Source organism: Mercenaria mercenaria, chromosome 3 (assembly GCF_021730395.1).
Source record: "Mercenaria mercenaria strain notata chromosome 3, MADL_Memer_1, whole genome shotgun sequence".
NCBI classification, from domain to species: Eukaryota; Metazoa; Mollusca; class Bivalvia; order Venerida; family Veneridae; genus Mercenaria; species Mercenaria mercenaria.
In genome coordinates, this window is record NC_069363.1 from 98,688,072 (window position 1) to 98,712,251 (window position 24,180).

General features: G+C 35.9%; 2 protein-coding genes across 2 annotated transcripts; one reads left to right on the top strand and one right to left on the bottom strand.

Annotated features, from left to right (window-relative positions):
- The first annotated feature begins 5,227 nt into the window (after window positions 1–5,227).
- LOC123523901 (uncharacterized) lies at window positions 5,228–11,255 on the top strand. The gene is made up of 2 exons (XM_045301652.2): window positions 5,228–5,336; window positions 8,627–11,255. Exon 2 carries the CDS (start codon window positions 8,647–8,649, stop codon window positions 10,879–10,881), a length of 2,235 nt encoding a protein of 744 aa, XP_045157587.2. The 5' UTR covers window positions 5,228–5,336; window positions 8,627–8,646; the 3' UTR covers window positions 10,882–11,255.
- Window positions 11,251–23,926, bottom strand: LOC123523902 (uncharacterized). Its single transcript, XM_045301653.2, has 3 exons — window positions 23,245–23,926; window positions 13,899–13,990; window positions 11,251–12,833 (listed from the first exon to the last, which is right to left on the bottom strand). The coding sequence occupies exons 1-3, from the start codon at window positions 23,457–23,459 to the stop codon at window positions 12,550–12,552; spliced, it is 591 nt and encodes a 196-aa protein (XP_045157588.2). The 5' UTR covers window positions 23,460–23,926; the 3' UTR covers window positions 11,251–12,549.
- Window positions 23,927–24,180: the final 254 nt, after the last annotated feature.

Consider the following 24,180-nt stretch of genomic DNA (forward strand, 5'->3'; position numbering starts at 1 on the left):
GTCTTGAACAGGGGGAATGTTTATCTTATTTGGTTTAGAAATAAAGGATTTAAGAGTTTTCCACCAATCCTTGGACGATAGAGAACCGCGTTTGAGTTTGTCAGAAAGTTTAAGAAAATAATTTGATTTGGCCTCGCGTATCATTAGGATTGTTTCGTTCCGAACTGTTCTAAAGTTTTGCCAGAAGTGTTGTGTTGATGTTATTCTGGCCTTTCTGTATAAACGTTTGCGTTTACGTATATTTCTTCGAATGTCATTTGTCATCCAAGATACTTCAAGGGGTCTTACTTTAATAGTCTTGTTAGGAATGTTTTGTTTTGCAAGGTCAGATATAGTTGTTATTACTTTATTGGCATATGTGTTGATATCTACATCAATGTAGTTATCCCATGGATGATTTTTGACAGCATCTCTCAAACTACCATAGTCACCGCGGTCGTATTCCCAAATAAGTCTGTCAAAGCAGTGGCGTTTTGGTTTTTGAAATTTAAGAAGTCCAAGTACAGGAGTGTGATATCTTTGTTCTTGGTCAAGAAAGTGTTCACCAACACCAGAATAGAGAACCTTGTTCTTGTTGGAAACAAAAATAAGATCAATCAAAGATTCGAAGAGTTCGGTAAAATGAGTTGGCTGATCAATTAGTTGCTCAAGATTAAATTGTTGTGTGATTGAAGTAATTTTGCGATTTGTTATCGAACTGAATACATTGTAGTTGAAGTCACCGGTTATTATGACATCAGATATATTTGTATCAATTGCAAGACCGATAGAATCCTCAACAAGATTGTTGTAAATAGTATCAGAATTTGGAGGACGATAAAACACTCCGAAGAGAATATGTCTGTTACTGTGTAACCCATATTTCCAACTATATACATTCCAAACGATTCAACTCTAAATCAAGCCTCCTCCCATAGTGAAGACTGTCTTTAATATACAAGATAACCACCCACCCGATCTCTGCGTTCAGGCGTATGAAAAGATGATAATAGCAACTCTTCTGTAGGATCAGAATTGTTAAGCCAAGTTTCTGAAAAGGCGAGAATGTCAAAGTCGCATAGTTCTGTGTAAAGGATATCAAGTTTGTGCTGTATACTTTGAACATTGAGGTGGATAAAAGAGAGATGATTTGGAATGTTTATCATTTCTGTTGATGTGGAAGACACCGATGAGTAAGAGGAACTTGGACCTGGATTTGAGTGAACATCTCCAGCAGTTAGCAGAAGTAGAGATAACCATGTGTAAAAGTTTACTACAAACAAAACCTTGAGAAGGAATTGTGTAAAACGAAGGTTAGTATAAAAATTCTTAGTGTACACAGAGACTTTTCTTATGATGCTTGTTGTGTTTCTGCTTTTGAAAATATATTATATACGTGTAAAGTGAGAACGAATTTTCAGGTAAACTAGAAAAATGCATCAAAACAAGATATGCATAAACATTGGGAAGCGCCCTTGGAATCTATATGAATGCATGACGGCTTCTTTTGAGATTTTATTATTCATGTAACTAAGTAATTAACAGTCCAAACAGTAGGAAGACTTGAGAAGCCACCACAAGCATTACAACTAAACCAGGAATACTATGATGCGTGAGAAGGAATTGCCAGCAAGTTTTGGGCTTAGAAAATGAGACAGGTGTGATCGTGATGAAATAGAGAAAATATAGTGAGAAGGAAAAATAGAAAAGCATTGGTATCAAATAGATGAAGGGATTTTACGAGGGACAGGTTCAACAAAATTACATTAAAAAGTTCATTTGACAATGTTTTAAATAAATGAATACGGACAGATGTGGCGTTACCGTAATGATTTACTATTCATGTTAAGTTATGAAGTGATGAATATTCCTTACATTTGGTAAAATACGTGATGTTACACAGTAGTTCAAAAAATGTGATAATGATTCAAGTAATATACAACTATGAAGGCTGCAAACGTAAATAGAAATAACTTATCGTTTGATGTTAGTGCACAATGTTATGCTGAGATAATTGCAACTGATGAGAAAAAGGTCTAGAGCGAGAAGACAAAAAAATCAAAGGCGGATATAGTAATGCCTTCCGAGAAGAATTCTAAGGACTCGTAAATAGTTACATTAACAAACAGAGAAAATATTATACATTCCTAGAACAGATCTAAAAGTTGTACTACTTTGTTTAGGAAGGGAGGTAAATCAGACACGAACGATTAATCAACAAAAATACAAGATACACAAAACAAAAGCTACTACGTGACACGGTATTTTATCACTGAAATGACAAATAAAGCCTGGTATGTATACATATTTTGCTAGCATATACATGTGTACTCTAAGACAGTATACTGTACTTTAATTGGTAATAAGTTCATCGAATTTACACAAAAAAATAGTTACTAGAAGAATTCTAAGGAATCGTAAATAGTTACATAATCAAACAGAGAAAATGCTATACATATCTAGAACAGATCTAAAAGTTGTATTACTTTGTTTAGAAAGGGAGGTAAATCAGACACAAACGAATAATCAACAAAAATACAAGATACACAAGACAATAGTTACTACGTGACATGGAATTTTATCACTGAAATGACAAATAAATCCTGGTATGTGTACATATTTTTTGCTAGGATATACATGTGTACGCTGTATTGTTTATGATATTTCCTTAAATTACCCTAGAAGAATCTGTGTAATGTGTCAGGGAAGTGATTGGAGGTGCAGTAAACCAATATATCACGTGTTTGAGAGTTTTCCTACATTACACTTCAGTAAAATAAGGTCCAAATGTGTGCTATGCAGATGGCTGCCGTTCGATTAAACTTGACACAGGGACATGTTGAAATTTTAACACGCTTCGTGGCATCCATTGTTTCTCTCTGTGAATTACAGGGCTATGCATTGCCTCTCATGAAAACACACAACTTTAATCCATGCCTTAAACGATGTTCATTTTGTCAAGCTTTGTATGTCACAATAACGAATAAATTTCGATCCATTTACACGCGTTCGTACACACGGAATGCATCAGTAAAATGACTCTTGAACGCAAATTGTCGGTAAAAAATTGCTACAGTCCGATAAACAAACATATTTACTAACACTCACCACTAATGTTATATTTATTTTTCACTTAACACAGACGAAAATCAGTTCCAAGTAAATTTTAAAAATATTTCCCCCACCATCCTCCATCTTTACTGGCGCGTGCCATTTGACAGAACGGGTGATGTAACAAGTGATTTTAAAGCGCTTAGCCAATCAAATCATTTGTTACATCACTGGTTCTGTCAATAGCACGCGACATGGAAAATGGAGTATGTTGGCGAAAATGTTTTGAAATTTACTTGGAACTGATTTTTGTCTATGTTAAGTGAAACAGAAACATTTCAACAGTGGTGAGTGTTAGTAAAATATGTTTGTTTATCGATCTGTAGCAATTTTTCGCCGATAATTTGAATTTAAGATTCATTTTACTGATGAATTCCGTGTGTACGAACGCGTGTAAATGGATCGAAATTTATTCGTTATTGTGACATACAAAGCTTGACAAAATGAACATCGTTTAAGGCATGGATTAAAGTTGTGTGTTTTCATGAGAGGCAATGCATAGCCCTGTAAATCACAGAGAGAAACAATGGATGCAACGAAGCGTGTTAAAATTTTTAGGGGTTTTGTAGAGTGAGGTGGTTGAAAGGCCCATAGAGAGCAATTTCCCTGGTCACAGTTATATATCTATTGACCAATGTTTTTGCCCCCAGTGCCTTAGGACTATTTATTATGCCATATTAAGGTGACCCACACGTGTCGGACCCCTTTGGTCCAAATATTAAAAGGCGCCCTGTGCAAGTTTAATGTTATTGAACTAACACAATATCAGTGTTTCTCTATGGTTGCATATTTCTGCATACGATAACCAGAAAAGTTTCGGGCAGTATGTTCTCGGTGACAATTTGATAAAAGCCATTGTGTCTGAAATCATGCGTCCTCCACCTCTGATTCACGTTGAGAAGTTGGCATTTACTTGCGGAAAACAGGTTTGTATTGGTACAGAAACCAGGAACACTGGTTAGGTTAACTGTCCTTCGTTAAATAACTGAAATTCTGTTGAAAAACGACGTTAAATCCAAAACAAACAAAGATACAATAACAGTGTGGACCGTCATTGATGTAACATATTATAAGAGTAATTTTTGAAACAATGTTTGTAGCAATGTAATCCTATGTGGTCATATTCGTTATTCAATGAAGAATAATGACAGAAAACTCCTGTGTCTGAATAGCTGACTCTTTTCGTACTTTGTGTCAATATTTCAGCAATGAAAATTGTAAACCAGTTGGGCCGAGTCAATGCTGAATGCGTTTCACTTTTGGTATACTCAAACAATGAATGTAAGTTAAGAAGTATTTCATAGTCACATTACCTAAAACTTGGTGTTCAATTTCTTTATCAATATAAAACTCCAGTCAGAATTACTCTGGTTGTTTCCGCACATAATCTTCAAACAATATCTGTTACATTTTCTGACGTTTCCGAACTCAGAGAAGCCTAGTATATCCAAGGTAGCGTTACGGCTGAACAAAGCGTAGTATATCTTAGGCAGCGTAGTATATCCTAAAAAGCGTTAAATATCCTAGCGTAGTATACTAGTATCCTGTGTAGAAGAGTATTTCCGTGGTAGCGTCGTATATCCTAGGCAGTGGAGTATATCCTAGGCAGTGGAGTAAATCCTAGACAGTGGAGTATATCCTAGGCAGTGGAGTAAATCCTAGGCAGTGGAATATTTCCTGGGTAGCGTACTCTATCCTAGGTTTCGTAGTATATCCTAGCCAGCGTAGTATATCCTAGGCAGTGTAGTATATCCTGGGTAGCATACTTTATTCTAGGTTTTGTAGTATATCCTAGGCAGTTCAGTATATCCTGGGTAGCGTGCTATATCCTAGGTTTCATCCTAGGCAGCGTAGTATATCCTAGGCAGTGTAGTATATCCTAGGTAGCGTACTCTATCCTAGGTTTTGTAGTATATCCTAGGCAGTGTAGTATATCCTAGGCAACGTAGTATATCTTAGAAAGCGTAAAATATCATAGAAAGAGAAAAATTTCATAGCATAGTATACATCCTCGGTAGCGTAGTACGTCTTATGGGAAAGGAAATATAGACAGGTTTTTGGTCCCCAGAGATGTCGTTCACAGAGGTTATACTATATATCATTGCAAACACAAAATTTCGACAAGGTCTAACTACCTGGTTCGCATAAAACTACATTTAAACTGATAATGGCAGGTTTTATCGTGTCCATGCATAACTTTTAAAGATATCAATTGTCATAACAGATATTGGAAGGTTAAAACTGTGGTAAGTATTTTATTTTTCAACTTAAATAGCTAACATTTTTTTTAAACTTCGGCTGACTAAATGATAGAAACATTTAAGTTTAATAGCATTGGTATTACATGTAAGTGCTGACTTCTGGTTTTGACTGACATTTCAAGCAAGCACATTTGAGTCTATGTAGTCTAATAAAAGTTAAGTACGCATAGTGTGATATCTTATCTACATCAACATTGTAAGGTATACATGTATATATATATTATCAAGACAACCTTAGTACATAATAATGACAGTTTCACACTGGCCATAGCTTTATCAGATCAAGTGGTTCCAACGTTGTTTGAGCGGTGAATTTTACGCCAAACAAAATGGAGAAACAGGGCCGATACTACAAATTTCAGGTACTGTAATATAAACTTAAAGAATTTCTACCCTAAATAACGAATAAAATGAAAACGATGGGTGCCCTGGAGCGCAAATGTGTCGAGTTTTGCACATATGTCCTTTTAGCGGATTTGTGCCGTTTATTCGAACACTTATGTACATTCCGGCGGGGGGAAGGGGATTTTTGACAGTTTCTGAAAATTATCGCCTCAAAAAATAGTGTTTAATGGGGAACAAGTAACTGTTAAAACATTTTTTTATGAAAAGGGCTACTTCTTTAAACAAAGCGTGTGTATTTCATAAAATTATTCAGCGTTGTTTCTGAAAAATCGGCCGAAAACCTAATGCAACGCCGTTTCGAGTGGGTCGCAATGCAACGCAATCAAGTGGATACCGTTCTCTGTCTTACTTGCGAAGTCTTATCCGTCTTAAAAACCGCATTAAAGCCTAACAATAAATAAATTTAGAGAGTTTTATATCATTATAATGTTTCCCGGGCCATTTCTAATATATTGTATTTTTTACATTTTTATGCTCGCTTAACATTTAACATATTTTTGCGGACATTGTCAAAAAACATCAACACAAAAACATATAGCAAGGATGAACATCGAACAATATCACCAAGTAAATAAATAGTAATGGGTTCGTAAAAAATTAGAACCAGTTCATGGATATTATCTCCTCACGAATGTTACTAAACAGCTACCAAAATCGGGTTAAACTCTTTAAATCAGTATAGTTACAGTTGGTTACTTTTAAGTCCCTTAAAACCAATACATTGCATTTCATTACTGATTTATTGTGCATTTAAGCTGTTCAACAAAATAAATAAAATTTGGCCCATGATAAAAGTATTGATCGTTGTTTGTAATATTTTCATTCATATTCCTGTGGTAGCTTTTAAATTTATTTTCAGAGAGAATAAATCACAGAGAACGTATAAATTGGCCAGGAAAAAAACAATATTTAATTTGTCCTCCAAAAACCAGAAACGACGTAATAAAACTCTATGGCTGCCGGTCAAATATGAAAATACAAATGAAATACAGACATCAATGAAAGAAAATAAAACGGGACCAGAAATACTAATAGAGATGTGTCATTAAACAAACGATTAAGAGCGTTTTCTCCATATCCTCAAAGTGAATAAAAATTAAAAAAAAAAAAAAAAAACCAAAAATACTGATAATTCCAACTTCAAGCACAAAATATCAAGAAAAAAACCTGTTAAAACAATAAGGTATTAAAAGAGAGAGTTTATGTGATGAAATGTTTGAAGAATTAACAGAGGAAGAGACATATTTTTAGACAATGCAGCGACAAGGCTATCCTGAACAACTTTCTGAAGCAAAAGATACATTATTTTACAATATTTTAACTCTTATAAATTCGAATAAGTAGAATAAGTACCCGTTGGCAAACATCGCTTTTCTTCTTTGGTAAGAGACAGTTAAATAGTACAACTGTGCACATCTCTATTAGTATTGCTGGTCCGTTTATTTTCTTTTATTGGGTCTGTATTTCATTTGTATTTTCATTTTTAAACGGCGACCTAGAGGTTTATTACGTCGTTTCTGTTTAAGGAGGACAAATGAAATATTGTCTTTTCCCCTCAGTGGCCATTTTAACACCTCTGTGATATATCTCTCTGAAAATAAAGGAACGTACCACAGGAATACGAATGAAAATATGTACAAACAACTGATCAATACTTTTATCAGGGGCCAAATTTTATTTATTTTGTATGAACAGCTCAAGTGCACAAAAAAATAGAAATGAAATCGCAATGTATTGGTTTTAAGGGACTAAAAAAAGTAACCAACTGTAACTATACTAAATTTAAAAAGATTTTTTTATGTTTTTGCGTTAAATGTTTTTTGACAATGTCCGCAAAAATATGTTAAATGTTAAGCATAAAAATGTAAAAGTATAATATATTAGAAAGGGGGCGGAATCATTATAATAATATAAACTCTCTAACTTTATTCATTGTTAGGCTTCAATGACTGTTTTTTTAAGACGGATAAGACTTCGCAAGTAAGACAGAGAACGGTATCCACTTGATTGCGTTGCATAGCGACCACTCGAAACGGCGTTGCATTAGGTTTTGGCCGATATTTCACAAATAACCATGAGTAAATTCTATGAAAATTAAACACTTGTTTTAAGAGGTACCCTTTTTAAACAAAAAAAAAGTTTTTAACAGTTACTTGTTCCCGTTTAAAACGCTAAATTGATGCACATTGTCAAAAACTGTAAAAAAATATTCTTCCCCCCCGGGACTGTACATAAGTGTTTGGAATAAACGGGCAAATCTCAGCTAAATGGACATATGTGCTAAAACATCGACACATTTGCGCTCCAGGTGCACCCATCGTTCTCATTTGATTCGGGTTTTAAAAGGGTAGAAATTCCTTTAAAATCATATTACAATCCCGGGAAAAATTTGTAGTTCGGCCATATTTCTCCATCTAAAGGGCGTAAAATTCACCGCTCAAACAACTTTGGGAACCACTTGATCTGATAAAGCTATGGCCAGTGTGAGTTTGCTTAAACGTTTGTGTGTTAGTATAAAGAGTAATGGCAATTCACACTTTTCTCAGGTCTTGTGTTGTGCATTTTATTTGACCTGGCGGAGCGGGGATTCGCGACAGTCCACTACATTATTGTGCAGGGTATGTAGTACATGTAACCAATGTAGCGTTGAATTGTAGTCACTGGTTACCGAAGATTACGGAATTAAACAAGTATATTGCTCTACCTATGTTGCTCGTTTTTTTAGGTTACCATTATTTGTATAAGTCAGAGATTAACTCCGCCCCGCCAGGTCGAAATAATGCACAATATCATAACAATATAATTCAAAAGCACATTATAGACAAATGTTTTCTGGATAATGTATTAAAAATTGATCATAATATTTTCAGTTACGAAAAAATACAGAACAATGACAGACGAAGAAGCCATTGTCAAGGAGGTTTCCACCCGTATCTCGAAAGAGTTAGAAAGGAAAGGGCACTCCAAACATAAACTGGAAACAACATCATGGCTGGTGAACATTCGAGAAAACGTAGGAAACAAAGAAAGGGGTACACAACCATTGTTTCTTACCGGAAGTAATGCTGAAGGTACAGACATCACCGGAAGTGACCGAGACACAATGGTTGTTTTCCCGAACTGTATTATTGTTGCAGACAACAAGGAGGCGGAAATTCAACAGGACAATAATGTTTTCTTAATGGTTCAAGATGGTACAAGACCGTGTTACACAAAACTCCAAATTTTACATGAAAGCCGCAATCATGACAAGAACGATTTATTCCAGCGCCTTGGAGGAAAAGAGAAACTTTGTGTACTAGATGAAATGGGGAGATATTTTTTCTCAAGTGAAATGTTCACCGAACAGGTAACACACCATGTGTCGAGTCTAACACAGTCATCCGACAACCACATCGTTTCTTCTTTTCATGTACATGGACCTTGCGCTACGTTTGACAACATTGTCGGAAAGACTCAATTCGACACTGACTTTGCCTATTGTATTCCTTGCAATATTTTGCCGACAGAAGCCTATGATTTCATTCGACGGAATCGACAGTATAACTGGCCTCCGGAGAACCTCATCAGAAAACACTTGTCACAAGGGTGTCATGTCGTTTCCGTCGGAGACAAGGCTTCCCCAGCACATTCTGTTGAATGGCGGATATCGTTTGCTTTGTTAGAGCGGGAGCTAGTTTGGGGTTTAAACGATACACAATGTAAATGCTATATTATTCTAAAGATGCTGTTAAAAATGTACTTAGACAAGCTTGCTCCGGACGAACTGAGTTCGTTTGCTCTTAAAACTGTTATTTTCTGGTGCGCGGAAACCGAAGGTCCCTCTCTTTGGAAAGAAGAAAACTTGTTATGTTGCGTCTTCCATTGCCTTTCAAAACTGCAGTCCTATGTAGCCGAGAAAAATCTACCACATTTCATTGTTCCCGGAAACAATTTATTAGCCACAAAGTTTGAAGATGCTGAAACGCGTGCAAAGGTAACAGAACAACTGTCTGAGATGACTAAATGGCATTGGAGTAAATTACTACAGTGCCCAGCTCTTTCAGAACTAAAATTACAGTGGGACGAGTTGGATCATGATGTGAAATTGTTTCTGCGTTGTTCACGACACCCGAATATATCAGTTCTATTTTATCGAGATATCGTAACATTTAGAGGGTGTCAGTCACTTTATATGGATATAAACAGTTACTTAGCAACAACAGATAATCTACAGAATATGCTACAGTCATTCAAAAGTACAAAAGTCGACGAAAGAGGAAGAGACGTATTAGAATTCGGAAGCAATGCCCTTTCATTTAAAATGGAGCACATCCAACGTAAGACACATGATGTCAAAGCTGTAGCTGTCAAAGATACATGTGAAGCAACTGTTTCAGCCGCTGACCAGGTCGAGAGGACACTTTATGAGCGCGTGACTGTCTCAGAACACACTGGTAACATTTTGCCGTGCAAAAGTCAATCAGTTGAACGATCGCTGCTTTCAGAATACATACACAATCAACAAGAATTTAGTGCGAGACGGACGGTCAACAGTCCTGACGTTTGCACAGGAGATTTGCAAGCCGCTCTAAACTTCCTTCTTTGCCGCAGGTTTGAGAAAGCTGAAGAGATCCTTCGGAAAGTCCTGGCTGCCTATCAACCACATGTTGTATATTTAGGAATGTGTGGACCGGAAGAGGCCGACATGATAGAATACGCTTGTTACACTTCAACGTCTGGAGAGTTGTCTCTCTTTGACAAGGTTCGGAAACTTCTTGCGTTTGACTTTACTATTTGTAAGCGAGATCATGTCACGCCTTTTCTTCAACAAGAACAGCTGTTTTGGAATGAAGATGCTGTTCCAGTATGCATACATCCTAGAATAATGACGTACTATTTATATTTCTTGTCGGCATTAGGTCAAGGACAAGAAGGAAGGGCCTTTGGTTGTCTTTTTGCTCTGTCGATGAATGTGAATTCAATGTGCAAGAACACAAACTTGTATTCGTACATTGCGTGGAACATTCTTGGCCAGTGTTTTTTCTTGATGAAGGAATATAGCCAAGCATTGCGGGCATTTTGCAATTCCCTGAAGTCTAAACCTTTCCACAATCCTGCTTTGTACTATATAGGGCAGTGCTGAACCTTTGATGTAATAGTGTTAACCCTTACCCTGCTAAATTTCCATAATGAACTTGTCCATCTTCCAATTTAAACAGTACCATTAACTGTTAAAAGGGGTGTTTACCAAAAACGATACTGACGGAATGGCGCGCGGATGTGCAGTCTGATCTTGGTCTGCACAGGTCACAAAGGCAGAATCACTTGCCAGGAGACAAACTAAGGGTTAAAATTACAAACCATTTAACAGTGAGTTACGCGAAAAACGGAAAAAGGTACCTGTGAGACTTTGCTGATTTGGGAGCCATCACAGTATAGTTTATACTGCACCAAGCAGGAGTAAAAATGTTCTTTTCACATCTCATTTGGAATGAAAAATCAAACTTGAGTATAAATTTGTTATTATTTTAATAATATATGTTGGTATGTTTGTATTAGTCATAACTAAAAATAGAGAAAATTTGAATGTTCTAAATTACAAAACATGATTATCTAGAGTAACTGAATCACATTGGTTTAATGTATGAAGAATAAAATATATAACAACACACTATGAAATGTAAAATGCACGTGTCATTGTGAACATATTGTTATCACTGTAAAGAAGACAACAGGACTATCTTCCTCTCTCTCGATCAACCTTTAATTAGAGGATCTCATCCTTTCTGCTAACACACTATTGCTACACTTTTTAACAATGCCATTAGTTTGCTTTAACCAGATGAATTCGTCCGTTCAGTGAACACTGTTACTATATACATTTAGTAAGACGACCTTGTCCGGTCTGCTAACACTCTCTTGCTATTTTTTATAATGAGACGATCTCGTCCGTTTCAATTCCACACTGACTAGGACTACCTAGCCCACATCTCTGACAATCTTTTAACAGATAACTCTCTCACTTTCTTTATAGCCATCACTTATAACACTCGTGTGGCGAAAAGAGAATTAAGAAATCGTTCGAGTTACCAGTAGTAAATGTTCCATTATTCTCTGCAAACATTATCAAAGAATCGTCAATAAAGTAACAACAGATATGACAAAAACGACCACTGAAAATTTTACAAAAGTATTTAGGACAATTTAACCAGAATTAGAAGGTCCCATATAGTGTTCTTTTAGCAAAAAAACAAACAACATATTTGCAATAGCCATATTTCTTTTTTCCTTACATATCCCAGTAGTAAATGTAAACAAACCTCATTACACAAAAACAGGATAATCAACTACAAAGGTAAGTATGTCATTGTTCTTAAGCTAAACTTGATGAAAATTTGAGAATGCATTTGTATGAATTAATAAGTTCATCACACAAAAGCCAGCATATTAAACTCGCCGTCGTGTTTGTAAGATATTCTGAAGCAAGTTTGAGTTACGTATAACTGCCGATCGTTGGGCATATTCCAAATAGCAGTACCCTGACATGCCTCAAATATGATTGTCTCCCCATTCTGTGATAATTTAAATTGTTTATGTAAGTAACAATTCTTCACACCCGTTTCTTATTGCATAGCAAAAGTAGTTCTTTGTGAATAATGCAAATTCTCAGCACTCGAAACGTTTTAAGCACCTTAAATTATCACACTATGATCCTAGAAATCTTTAAATGCAGTTTTCAAACACCATCACAGATTAACTCCAAGCTGCTAGTTTCATAAAGTTTTGGTGACCAAAAGGTCCAAAAATGCGATTACAACATAAATGGCGCCTTCTTTTTCCCGCCTTTTTCTTTCGTTCCACTTTTATCACGAAAATGACAAATAATCGGATTTTTCATAGTTAGAGCGTCAAGGTCAGAATCTTTGAGTTTTGAAAATTTATGTCCGTCAAGTCCTTTCTTGTGCACGTGTGTAACAATTCTTTCCTCTATACCCATATATCTGAGAAATGTAGACATGTCGTCGACGGTGAAATCTCGCAAACTCCCGTCCGCTGGAATATCAATCTCGTGCTCGGGAATGAACTTCTGTGCGGCTGAAATATAAATCAAAAAGTGAATGCTTAATTTGAAGTATTACTTACTTACTTATTCATACATTTCTTTGAGGACCTCCGCAGCTTAACTGTTCATGTTAATGTTCATGTTCACGGACTACTTTTTGAGATGAGAAGTCGTGCCAAGGTAAGGGAATCAGCCTATTTCACTCATCCGCTGTGTTAAAAAGCCGCCAAGACGGCCGGTTCTTCCTCCACAATGTCAGTACACATGACTATTTAAGACATATGCTGATAATACTAGCTTAACAAAAAGTGTTGTAGGTTTAAAGAAGGGGCATAACTATCAAACTGTAAGTTAGAGATATGGAACATCCTGGTTCATAATGGTCATTTATGTTGAAGATTTAAGAAGGCTTTGAAATCATCCAGTACAAAAGCATCTAATAAACCTGCATACAGTCGAATTTCTAATTGAAAAGGGGGCGTAATTTTGCCTAAATGTAAGCTTAAGAGTTTTAAAACCTTTCAAGTGTGCTCTTTTTGCGATGCCAAAGATATATGGGGGTTTAAAAATATCTGGTCAAGAAGTTTCTGAAAAACAGACTTACATGCAAAACCTTCATATTTTTTTTACAAAAGGGGCATAATTTGACAACTTGTAAGCCTGAGTTACTGAACCTGTTCTTTGAGATTATAGTATGATGCAAAAGACCTGTGATGAGATGAAAGCATTCAGACGAGTAGTTTCTGAAACACTTGCTTACATGGAAGAAAATTTTATATGTTAAAAGGGGGAACAACTTTGACAAAATGTAAGCTGCAGTTACGCAACTTGTCCTCAGGGTCATTTGAAAAGTTTCAAAATCCAGCAATTGATTGACTGGTTGATTTTCGGGTTATGCATAAAGTGATAGATAGGGTTTTAACTCATTTCGACAGAGAATATCCAAACATGACATTTCAGCCTTGCGAGTGGGGGAAGGTCCGAAGTTCCCGTGCGAAGCATGGATATACGCTTATGTTGGGCCCGTAAAATTGGCTACGTGTATCTTTTATGCAATTTATGTGTATATTTCACTGATTGAATGTGCCTTTACTCACGTTTTGTTCCACTAGGTCTGCTCCGCGTCTGCTGTCGGGGTAGGGTAGATGGGGCGGAATGGGATTCATCGTCCCGTGTCGGGGATAATGTACTGAAAGCAGAATGAAGACATATAACAATAATATTAATTCCATCGCACCTCTCCGTAACCAAGGTAAATGTGACCTAAATCGTAACTAGTTGGGTCAACAGGATAAAATAGCCCCCACTTCTGTCACTGTATATAGTTTCATGACTGTATGTGAAATATGTTTTAAGATACATGTATATGCAACACAAACTTTTAAACACTCTATGTTTATTTTGCACTTAGTCAATGACCAAAACTCTGGTCTGTATGTGAGAAATCCAACAGAGAACACCAGGTGCACAGCTTAACATGCTATATTCAATTTCAATTTATTGCTTAAAGCATCTATAACAAATCTCTACAATTTTACGACTCTATGTCAAGTACATTTTGAGATATATGGGATACAGACTTTTTTATTAATAGCATAATTCTGTTTTTCCAGAGTGAAATAACAAAACTGAAGTGTGCAAATTCACATGCTGAGTAATAGTTCTACATAGTTTCATGATTGTAGGGGAAATACTTTATAAGATATATGCGACACAAACATTTACGTATTTTTTGTGTATTTTTCACAAAATCGAGGACCTTAACTCTGGTGTGACTGTGTGAAATCCCAATCAGAACACCAGCTGCACATCTTCACATGCTATATAACAATCCTTAAATGTTTTATGACTTTTTGAGATATATAAGACACAAAGTTGTATGCCATTTATGCGTATCTTTGACTTAATCAAGGGCCATAACTCTCGTCTGATGGATAGAAATCCGAAACAAAACCCAGGTGCAAAACCTCACATGCTGCATAATATTCCTTTTCTGTTTCAAGACCCTAGGTCAAATACGTTAAAGATACGTGCGACACAAACTTTTATGCCCTTTTATACATATTTTGACTAAGTCAAGGGCCATAACTCTGGTCTAACGGTACGAAATCTCTGACAAAATCCAATGTGCACGTCTTCACATGCTGAATAACATTCCTGTAATGTTTCATAATGCTGGGTAAAATACTTTTTGAAATACATGTACATGCGACACCAACTTTGGCCCTTTTTATGCATGTTTTTTTTTTTTACTAAGTCAAGGGCTGAATAACAATCCTGAGAGGTTTGATGACTCCGGGTAAAATGTTTTTTGAGAGCTGTATGACAAAAATTCTGACGGACGAGCGGACCAAAGCAACTTAAAGTGCCTCTCAAAAAACAATATGGTGGGGGGAGTTGGGGAAGGCCTAAAACATGTAATTTGCAGTAGATACTTTTGTATCTTCAGTATCGTTTTACAAGTCGAATAGTTTGGATCTTTTATATAATTATAGTAGTATTTTGTCTAATGTTGGTTTCATATGCAGCAAGCCAGTGTTAATAGCGAGTTAGTAATTAAATTTGGTTGTTTACCATCCTATTTAAGAGGACTGTGACTCCATGCAGACTTGGAGCGCCGGTATAAATTACAGACTCCGGTACATACCGGATTAACTAAATTTGAACGAAAATATCTTAAATGTATATATTTTGTAACCATGGTGATACTAACCCTAACCTTTAGTCAGTATTTTATGCATATTGTACACTAAATGCATGCGGACATGCAAAAATATGCATATTTTTGCCGTGCGCACTTTCGGGCATGCGCAGAAGACCGCTCCAACTGTGCAATGAGTTACATCGATTTAAGATATTCAGACATTGAAATATTGAAATGATACCGCGTTATCGTGACCATCTGAGGGACGGCAGGGTATTGTCCGCCATAGATTACATTCATAACTACCGAACAACGGCTGATTTTATCCCCGGGACAATTATAATATACCCTGATCAAATGACAATACACCTTGATGTTTCAGATAATATACCATGATCTAATGACAACATACCATGATCTTGATGATAATCAGGATATTGCCGTGGTCCTGTATCACACTATTAACAATTTAACGATCATCTGTTTTAAATTTGATAAATAAGTGATGACAGGAGTAGATTATAAGTGAGAATCTATGCATGCTCATTTCCAAATTAATTAATTAACACAGAAAACGAATATATGCGTATAAAGTCAATATTTGACGTTTTATAGATCTACTAATCAATGCGCCATTCAATTCATCATATATTGTTGAGTTCATAATTGATCTATATAAGGCTGACAGAATGTAAAAGTAAGTTTGATGGTCCAATATTTAGCGTGTGCCATGCGCAATGATCAATCACCACGTAACATACTTTACCGCATGATAATGTACCACTTCCTCACATTCTTCAAGCTAATTCTTCAATTGTTGATTTAATATTCACGATGGGAAACCATGCACAGTGCCCAATTAAGAAAAAATATGTTCATTATTAAATGTCACAGACGTAGTGTCTGTATGCAACACTTATGTGTTTTATTGTTTTGTCTGTAGGGCCTACATCATCATTTGTTTATAATTATTCTCAGTTTTTTATTTTATGTAAAGCAGATCGTATCTTTCCTTGTTGTGGTTATTGAACACAAAGATGAAGACGGTTGATCTGTCGTTCTAAATGTTGTCATAACCATTTAAGCAAGCTGGCTGGATTCAGCCCGACCTAGATATATAGAGAACAAAAAAGGGTTGAAATATCCAGCAACCTTTCTTCTACGAAAAATACATATCACTTAGTTTTTATGTTATCATAGTGCAACTGTGACCTGTAACATATCCATAAAGTGAAATTTTCGTTAAGTGAAAAATATACACACAGGTTTTCATGTATACAAAATATTTTCTGTAAATATTGAAGAACATCACAAGTAAAACGTTATTGAACATGTTGTGTTTCTGTATATAAGTTCTCTTTTTGACCCCCACCCAATGATGAAATACGCTCAGCTTGTTTAAACAATTACGGTAGAAAAAATTGCCTTACAGTTGTTGAACATTCATGTAATATTGTGTCAGTAGCACGACCTAAGAACACATGTATAATCTACATCAAGCTACACGACTGGACAATTTACCAACACACAGCCCAGAAAAGGTGCAAAGACATCAACAGTACTCAGTATTAGTGAGCTGAAAGTTTGTCAATTCTGTTTCACCTAACAATGCAGACAACTCATGTCACCCAACACAACTTGACCGCATGTATACTGATAAACGTGGAAGACCACCGTGCTGTCAGTACTTCGTGTGAACCTCACAGTGTAGTCAGAATTCCGCTTATCTGGACCGCGGAAGGTCGGTGCTTCTAACGAGGTCAAATCTTAGAATTAAGCCTGGATGGGGTACTTTGGCCAGAGCCTTTCACCATCATCAACAGGCTATGGTAATTGATGTAAACCTCGATAAAATCCACGAAAAAAATCCGCTAGAGACTATAATAAGGGAACCTGAACAACATGGTGGCAGGTATCGCGGGGTCATCACAGCCACAATAATCAACAGGTAGGTCAGTTGATACGCCCGCTAGCACTAGTTAATATTCATGTAAATGGTTAACACAACAGCAAAGCCGGCCAATCTGGCCTTTAAAATACTATCACTACACTAGCAAGCGAATGTATAACATGTTTAAAAAAATACATTTTAAATAAAAGCATGTGTTTGAAAAGCATGTCATTGTAACACACCTCAAATTTTAGCACTGCTATGTCAATTTTCTTCGTCAAATCAACAATGGCCAGAGATTAAACATCATTGAACTTTATATGTAGTTTGAAACTTGCTATGACCTGTTCACACAGTAGCCTACGATGCAAAAGATACTAACTGGCAGTTAACATGGATCAATTGTAACAATTAATTTTGGTTAAATAATAATAATAGTGAAGACAGATACCTTTCGTTTTCGGCAGCCATAGTTTCCTTAAACCTCATAATTGTGTAAATCTAATTCAAATATTTTTGTGAAATATTAAGTGAAGCAAATGAAATTTAATCCGTGTATGGTCACATTGTCCACGGTTGGTACCCATATATACCACAATGTATTTAAGCCTACACGATTGTAGGTGTGTGTTTAGTCACCACTATATAATCTGTTTTTATCATGAACTGAACTGAACCAATGAAAATGACTGATCAGAACTCATCGAAGTATGTTTTAATGTAATCACTGAACAATTTTAAGGTATAGAACTCCGTTGATTATTTTATTTGATCCATACAGCCGTGGGCGGCCTTTCAGTACTTATTTATTTGGAAATGCTTCAGTAGTTTCGCTTAAATATACATTAAAGTTTACATATTTTAATCTGTAATAGGCAAAAATGTTGTCAATTCATATCATTCTATACGCTCATTTACATTCCGATGCCGCAAAAAGTATATTAAATTTTCAAGAAAAGTGACTTTAATTTTAATTATTTTACCAAAACGTTTTGCTGTTCAGTGTAGCTTTGCACAACGAAACGCATTTGTATGTCTACAGATGTATTCGTACGCGTCAGGGTGTGGACGTAGCTTGTCATCTTTTGTTTTTAGGCGAGAAAATTGTTACCTACAGTAACAAGAGAGCCATGAAGGCCCTGTATGCTCATCTGACCTACTGACCTAAAGATCATCAAGATTAACATTCTGACCAAGTTTCATTAAGATATAGTCATAAATGTGGCCTCTAGAGTGTAATAAGCTTTTCCTTTGATTTCACCTAGTGACCTAGTTTTTGACACTACATGACCCAGATTCGAACTTGACCTAAAGATCAGCAAGATTAACATTCTGACTAAGTTGCATGGGAAAAAAAGTCATAAATGTGGCCTAGAGTTTTTAAAACGATTTTTTCCCTTTTATTTCACTAGTGACTAATTTTTGATCCCCCCTGATCCAGATTTGAATGTGACTAAGACACAAGTTTAACATTCTGACAAGTTTCATTAAGATATGATCATAAATGTGGCCTCTAAAGTGTTAACTAGCTTTTCCTTTGATTTGATCTGGTGACCTAGTTTTTGATCCCACATGACCCGGATTAGAACTTGACCTAAAGATGATCAACGTTCACATTCTGACTAAGTTTCATTAAGATACAGTCTTAGATGTGGCCTCTACGGGTTAAAAAGCTTTCCTTTGATTTGACTTGGGGACCAAGTTTTTGATCCCACCTGACCTAGATTTAATCTTTACCCAAAGATCCTCAAGATTACATATTCCCAAGTTTCATGAAGATACAGTCATAATGTGGCCTTACAGTGTTTAAAAAGCTTTTCCTTGATTGACCTAGTGACCTAGTTTTTGATCCCAGATGACCAATACAAACTTTTCCCAAAATTTTATTGAGGGTAACATTTGACTAAGTTTCATTAAGATTAGGCCCAAATTGTGACTTCTAGAATGTTAACAAGTTTTTCCTTTGATTTGACTTGGTGGCCTAGTTTTGACTTCAGATAACCCAATATCAAACTTATCCAAGATTTTATTGAGGATAACATTCTGACTAAGTTTCATTAAGATTGGGCAAAAATTGTGACCTCTAAAAGGTTAACAAACTTTTCTATTGATTTGACCTAGTGAACCCAGTTTTGATCCCGAGACCCCAAATCAACTTTTCCAAGATTTTATTGAGGGTTACATCTGACCAAGTTTCATTAAAAGGGCAAAATTGTGACCTTTTAGAGTGTTAACAAGCTTTCCTTTGATTTGACTTGGTGACCTAGTTTTGACCCAAGATGACCCAAAACGAATTATTCAAGATTTATTGAGAGAACATTCTAAACAAATTTCATTAAGATTGGGCCAATATTGTGACCTCTAGAGTGTTAACAGTCAAATTGTTGACGCCGACGCCGACGGACGGACGACGGACACAGGGCGATCACAAAAGCTCACCTTTGAGCACTTCGTGCTCAGGTGAGCTAAAAATGGCAATACTTGTATATGTCAAAATGTAAACAAATATTGTTGTTTTAACTGCAAATATATCATAAATAGTCGCCCTGACATAAGAGTCAACATTCAGCATTTTGTAAAATTTTCTATGGCCCTAAATCTTAAAGTGGGCAAATAACATGTACGTCCTTTTGACCGTGAATGTACGTTCACTTCAGTTTCTGGTAACTGTAAAGAGAAAATATGTGGACAAGTTTTTCGAAAAACATGAAAGATGCTGCGACTGCAAAACCCAACCATCCGCCCTTGAAATTTAATACCGTTTTCGAACGTAGGGGGAGGAAGGGATCGACGGTGTGATATAAATTTAATTCTATATAATTAGCAATGGGAATAAGAGACATCACAGCTGACCATGTACTGTACTGGGCTATGGGTACAAACGACATCATAGCTAACATTTTACTTTACTTGGCTATGGGTATAACATATATCATAGCTGACCTTTTACTGAGCTATGGGTAAGAGACATCATAGCTGACCTTGTACTGGGCATTTCATAGCTGACCTTATACTGTACTGGGCTATGGGAATAACTGACGTCATAGATGACATAACAGACGTCATAGCTGACCTGGAAAAATACCATGGACATAGTAAACAGGTACTGGTCACGGGATATACTGACCACTGTCAAAGACTATTGAAAATTTCATATAGCTGACGTAGTAATACCGAAGTGTTATAACAAAATGTTCGAATGACCTTCAGGGTCATAAAGGGTTCATATATTAAAATAAATGCGGTCATATATTACATTCATCCGCTAGTGACATGAGATATTTTGCAGGTATACACGTACGCTCTAAGATGTTCGCGTGGTCTATGAAGCAAATTATCATTCATCATAACGCTCAGCGAGATGACAAGCTTTCAAATACCATTAAGTACAGTTTTATTATATATAAAAATGAAACCATCCTTTTGGGGAATTTATATCAAAGCGATGCAGTAAATGTATGGTAAAAACTCCTTTTTAAAATATTTTCACGTATATAATACATTAAGCAAAAACTGCAGGGGGTTTGCCTGTGCAGTCACCATTAACAAGTGTTTTCGGAAGTTAATATTACTCTAAAATCCTATCATGGATGGTGAATATGAATAAATGGTAGCTATGGGTACTGCTTTCATTACTTTCTCGATATTGGCCGTTCCTTCGGTGGCATTATATACATTCTAGAATCAAGTATTAGAATCAAGTATTAGAATCAAGTATTATAATAATAGTAAAACGACGACCTCTTGAATGATTATCTTGGAATAGCTGGATACTTCCAAGGGCATAGATGAAGTTCCTAGACGTCCCGGGGGCATAGCTTAAGGCTTCCCGGGGTAAACCTAGATGTTTCCCGTTGTATAGCAAATATACGTACTTTTTTCTAGTTTAGTTGTATTAAGTTTAGATTTATATGATATGAATTGATAAGCATTACCTGTAAAACTCATGAAACAAACAGTCTTAGTAGATTTTAATCAAAAGTCAGCTTCATGCTCAATACTGATATTACTAATGTCAACATCTAGTTTTTTCAACTGAGAAGTTTTAGATCATTTGTCAAAGATGAAATATCCACGAAGTACATTGACCCCCAAAATAATATCATCAAAAAAGGTTAGCGACATTTCAATTAAACTAAAGCCGCGTGAAACCGTAATGTATCATATGTATATAATGCTGACCGCACTCATATATTGTATGTAGCGGACTAGGGACGCACTTCGTGGCTGCCAGGTACAAAACTACTTTCTTCGGGACTACTTTTCATGTGTACATACTGCCTAAAAGGCCGGATCACACTGTTTTTAATTTTAATTTGCATTTGAAATACTAAATTTCATTTTACAAAGACAAAAACATGCCAATATTCGAGAATTCTGTTTTAAAACTTTTACACCTTGATCAGGTGTATCTTTTTGACATACTCTTGACAATTATACTGCGGTGTATTGATCCAAATATTGATATGTCAAGTTCATTCAGATAATTTCTATTGATTCTGTTGATTAAATCGAACGTCCAATAATTTCCTTTTAATTCTTAGGAACCGTTTTTACGACTTGCAAATGTTTGATTTAGTTCACTTATCCTTCGGTAGTCCTTGTGGAGTAAATGGTTTTATAGATTTTATTAATGCATATTTTTCCAATGTTCTTTTGTTAAAGCCACTGTCTGCTTGCCTAATCAAGTTAAATTGCGGGTAGGTGAATAACTTCTTTATTTGCATTCATATTCAGTCAACATTGTCAACATTCAAGTTTAAGAAGCAAACATAAGAACATTTTTAGGGTATCTGTCTGTTTATTGTGAATGATAAATGTATTTCACCGAGCATATTAAATTTCAATTCTTTTCAAATCTTGGAGAAAATTATAAAAAAAAATGATAAAAAGCAGGTGGATCTTAAAATTACCTATTCTTTGAGTAAAATAGAAGATCTTTATTACGTATTCGCGGAGAACATTTTTTCACTGAGATAAGATCTTTGTACGGCAGATATTACCTCTGATATCAGTATCAATGCCGGTTTGAAAGCTCCCTATTCTTTACATTATGGTCGAGTGTGAAACTGAGAACCGAAAACCGAAACCCGAGCCCCTCTTACATGAACACATTAAAAGACATGTAGGCCTATACTATAAGCCTCCCTGGTTGAGTTTGAAACTGAGAACACAATACTAAGACCCGATACATCAAACGTAGACATGCACATTTCCTAACTCTGTCCACCAATAGTTTGCCTCAGCCAGTAACTTGCAACTTCTCCACATGAAACAGAGGTAGAGATAACGACATCTGGCTCCATATTCATCAATATAAAGTCGAAAACTTTGAGTTAGTCTTCAAATTCTCTATTTTTACTCTCAGTTTGTACAAAACAAGAACATTGGGATATTGACAAATAAAAAGGGCATTTCTCTTGATTTTTAATGAACAAGCCCGAGATAAAACGTAAATAAATAATATGCAAAACTTCAATACAGTCTGTGTTTATTTAACAATGACATAGCGGAAAGGGAATTTAGTCTTTTATCTGTTTACAATAGTCCAAGTTTAACACGACTACGGACCTATAGACGAGGTTTCAATGCGTACCAAGTTCGAGTCCCGTTTCACAAAGCACGAGGTCGTTCTGGTCGTTAAGCTAATACTTTTAGAGAGAAAGTAGGACATTTTCTGAATAAGCCTTTCGGTATGTATGTACGAGTCCCTCGCTGAAGCTAACGCTGTATTTCGTCGAGCGGCAAAAATTACATTTTACTTTGAGTGTATTAGACGTTTTTTTGTGTGCTTAATCAAAGTAAGTAGATGCAAAAAGAAGAACAGTAAAATGAAGTCCAGACTACAAAAAATTGTCTCTGCAAAAGTGCACGTGATATTGGGTAACATCTAAATGTTAATCCTTACCTATCCCAGTCTCCATATTCCTTGTTTGCTATAAATCCATTGTCTTGTTTTGGTGTTGTCGGCGACGTTGGTGATCTGTCACCAGGGGCTTTCCCGTTCATGTGCGTGTTGCCGTTGGCGTCAACTTTAGAATTTGACCACGTAAATTCTTCAGCACTTGACAATCTACTAAGTGTGTACTGCTTCATTTTCAGAAGCTGCACGGATTCACCCATGTTGTCGTCTGCTAATTAAACTTTACTTATTGTTTTTGTTTACTAATTAAAGCAGTTAATTTCTACACTACACCAATTTCAACAACATTTTACACAAATATTTCTCTACGGTATTTCTTTTTCAGCAAATTAATCCGTCTCGTGCTTTTCTTCCGTGACACTCACAAAAAATCGAGAATCCTATGCATGTTTTTACTATGAAGTAATTATCTTCTATATTGTGTACAAAATGTTCATGGATGGGTTGGTCCCGCTTCATTTATTGGATTTCAATAAATGGGCACAAACCATTTACTCATTATTTTACAACAAACGGGGCGAATACATTCTGATTTTATCCGTTTTCAACTTGATACGATTGCACTGAATTGATTCAATAGAATAATTTCTTATATTGAAAATTTGAGTGTAAATTTAAAAATGTCGCCTTCATTGAATGTAGTTAGAATGGGTTTAGTGGAGTTAGCGCAAGTATGTCAAGAGACTTCATCAACCTGTTTACTTATATATTTGGCACCTTCTAGTACGCAAACAAATGTAAAACTGCTCTGTAAACCGTGTTGTGACATGCTATAAAGGTGCCAGAATATTACATAGTTTGATATTTTTCCCGTGTATTTAAAGATGTTTTCAAATAAAATCAACATAGGGCAGATATTGTTAAGATCTGTTATCATATTTAGGTTTTATCACACCCTGAAGAGTTAAACTGATTGAAAAC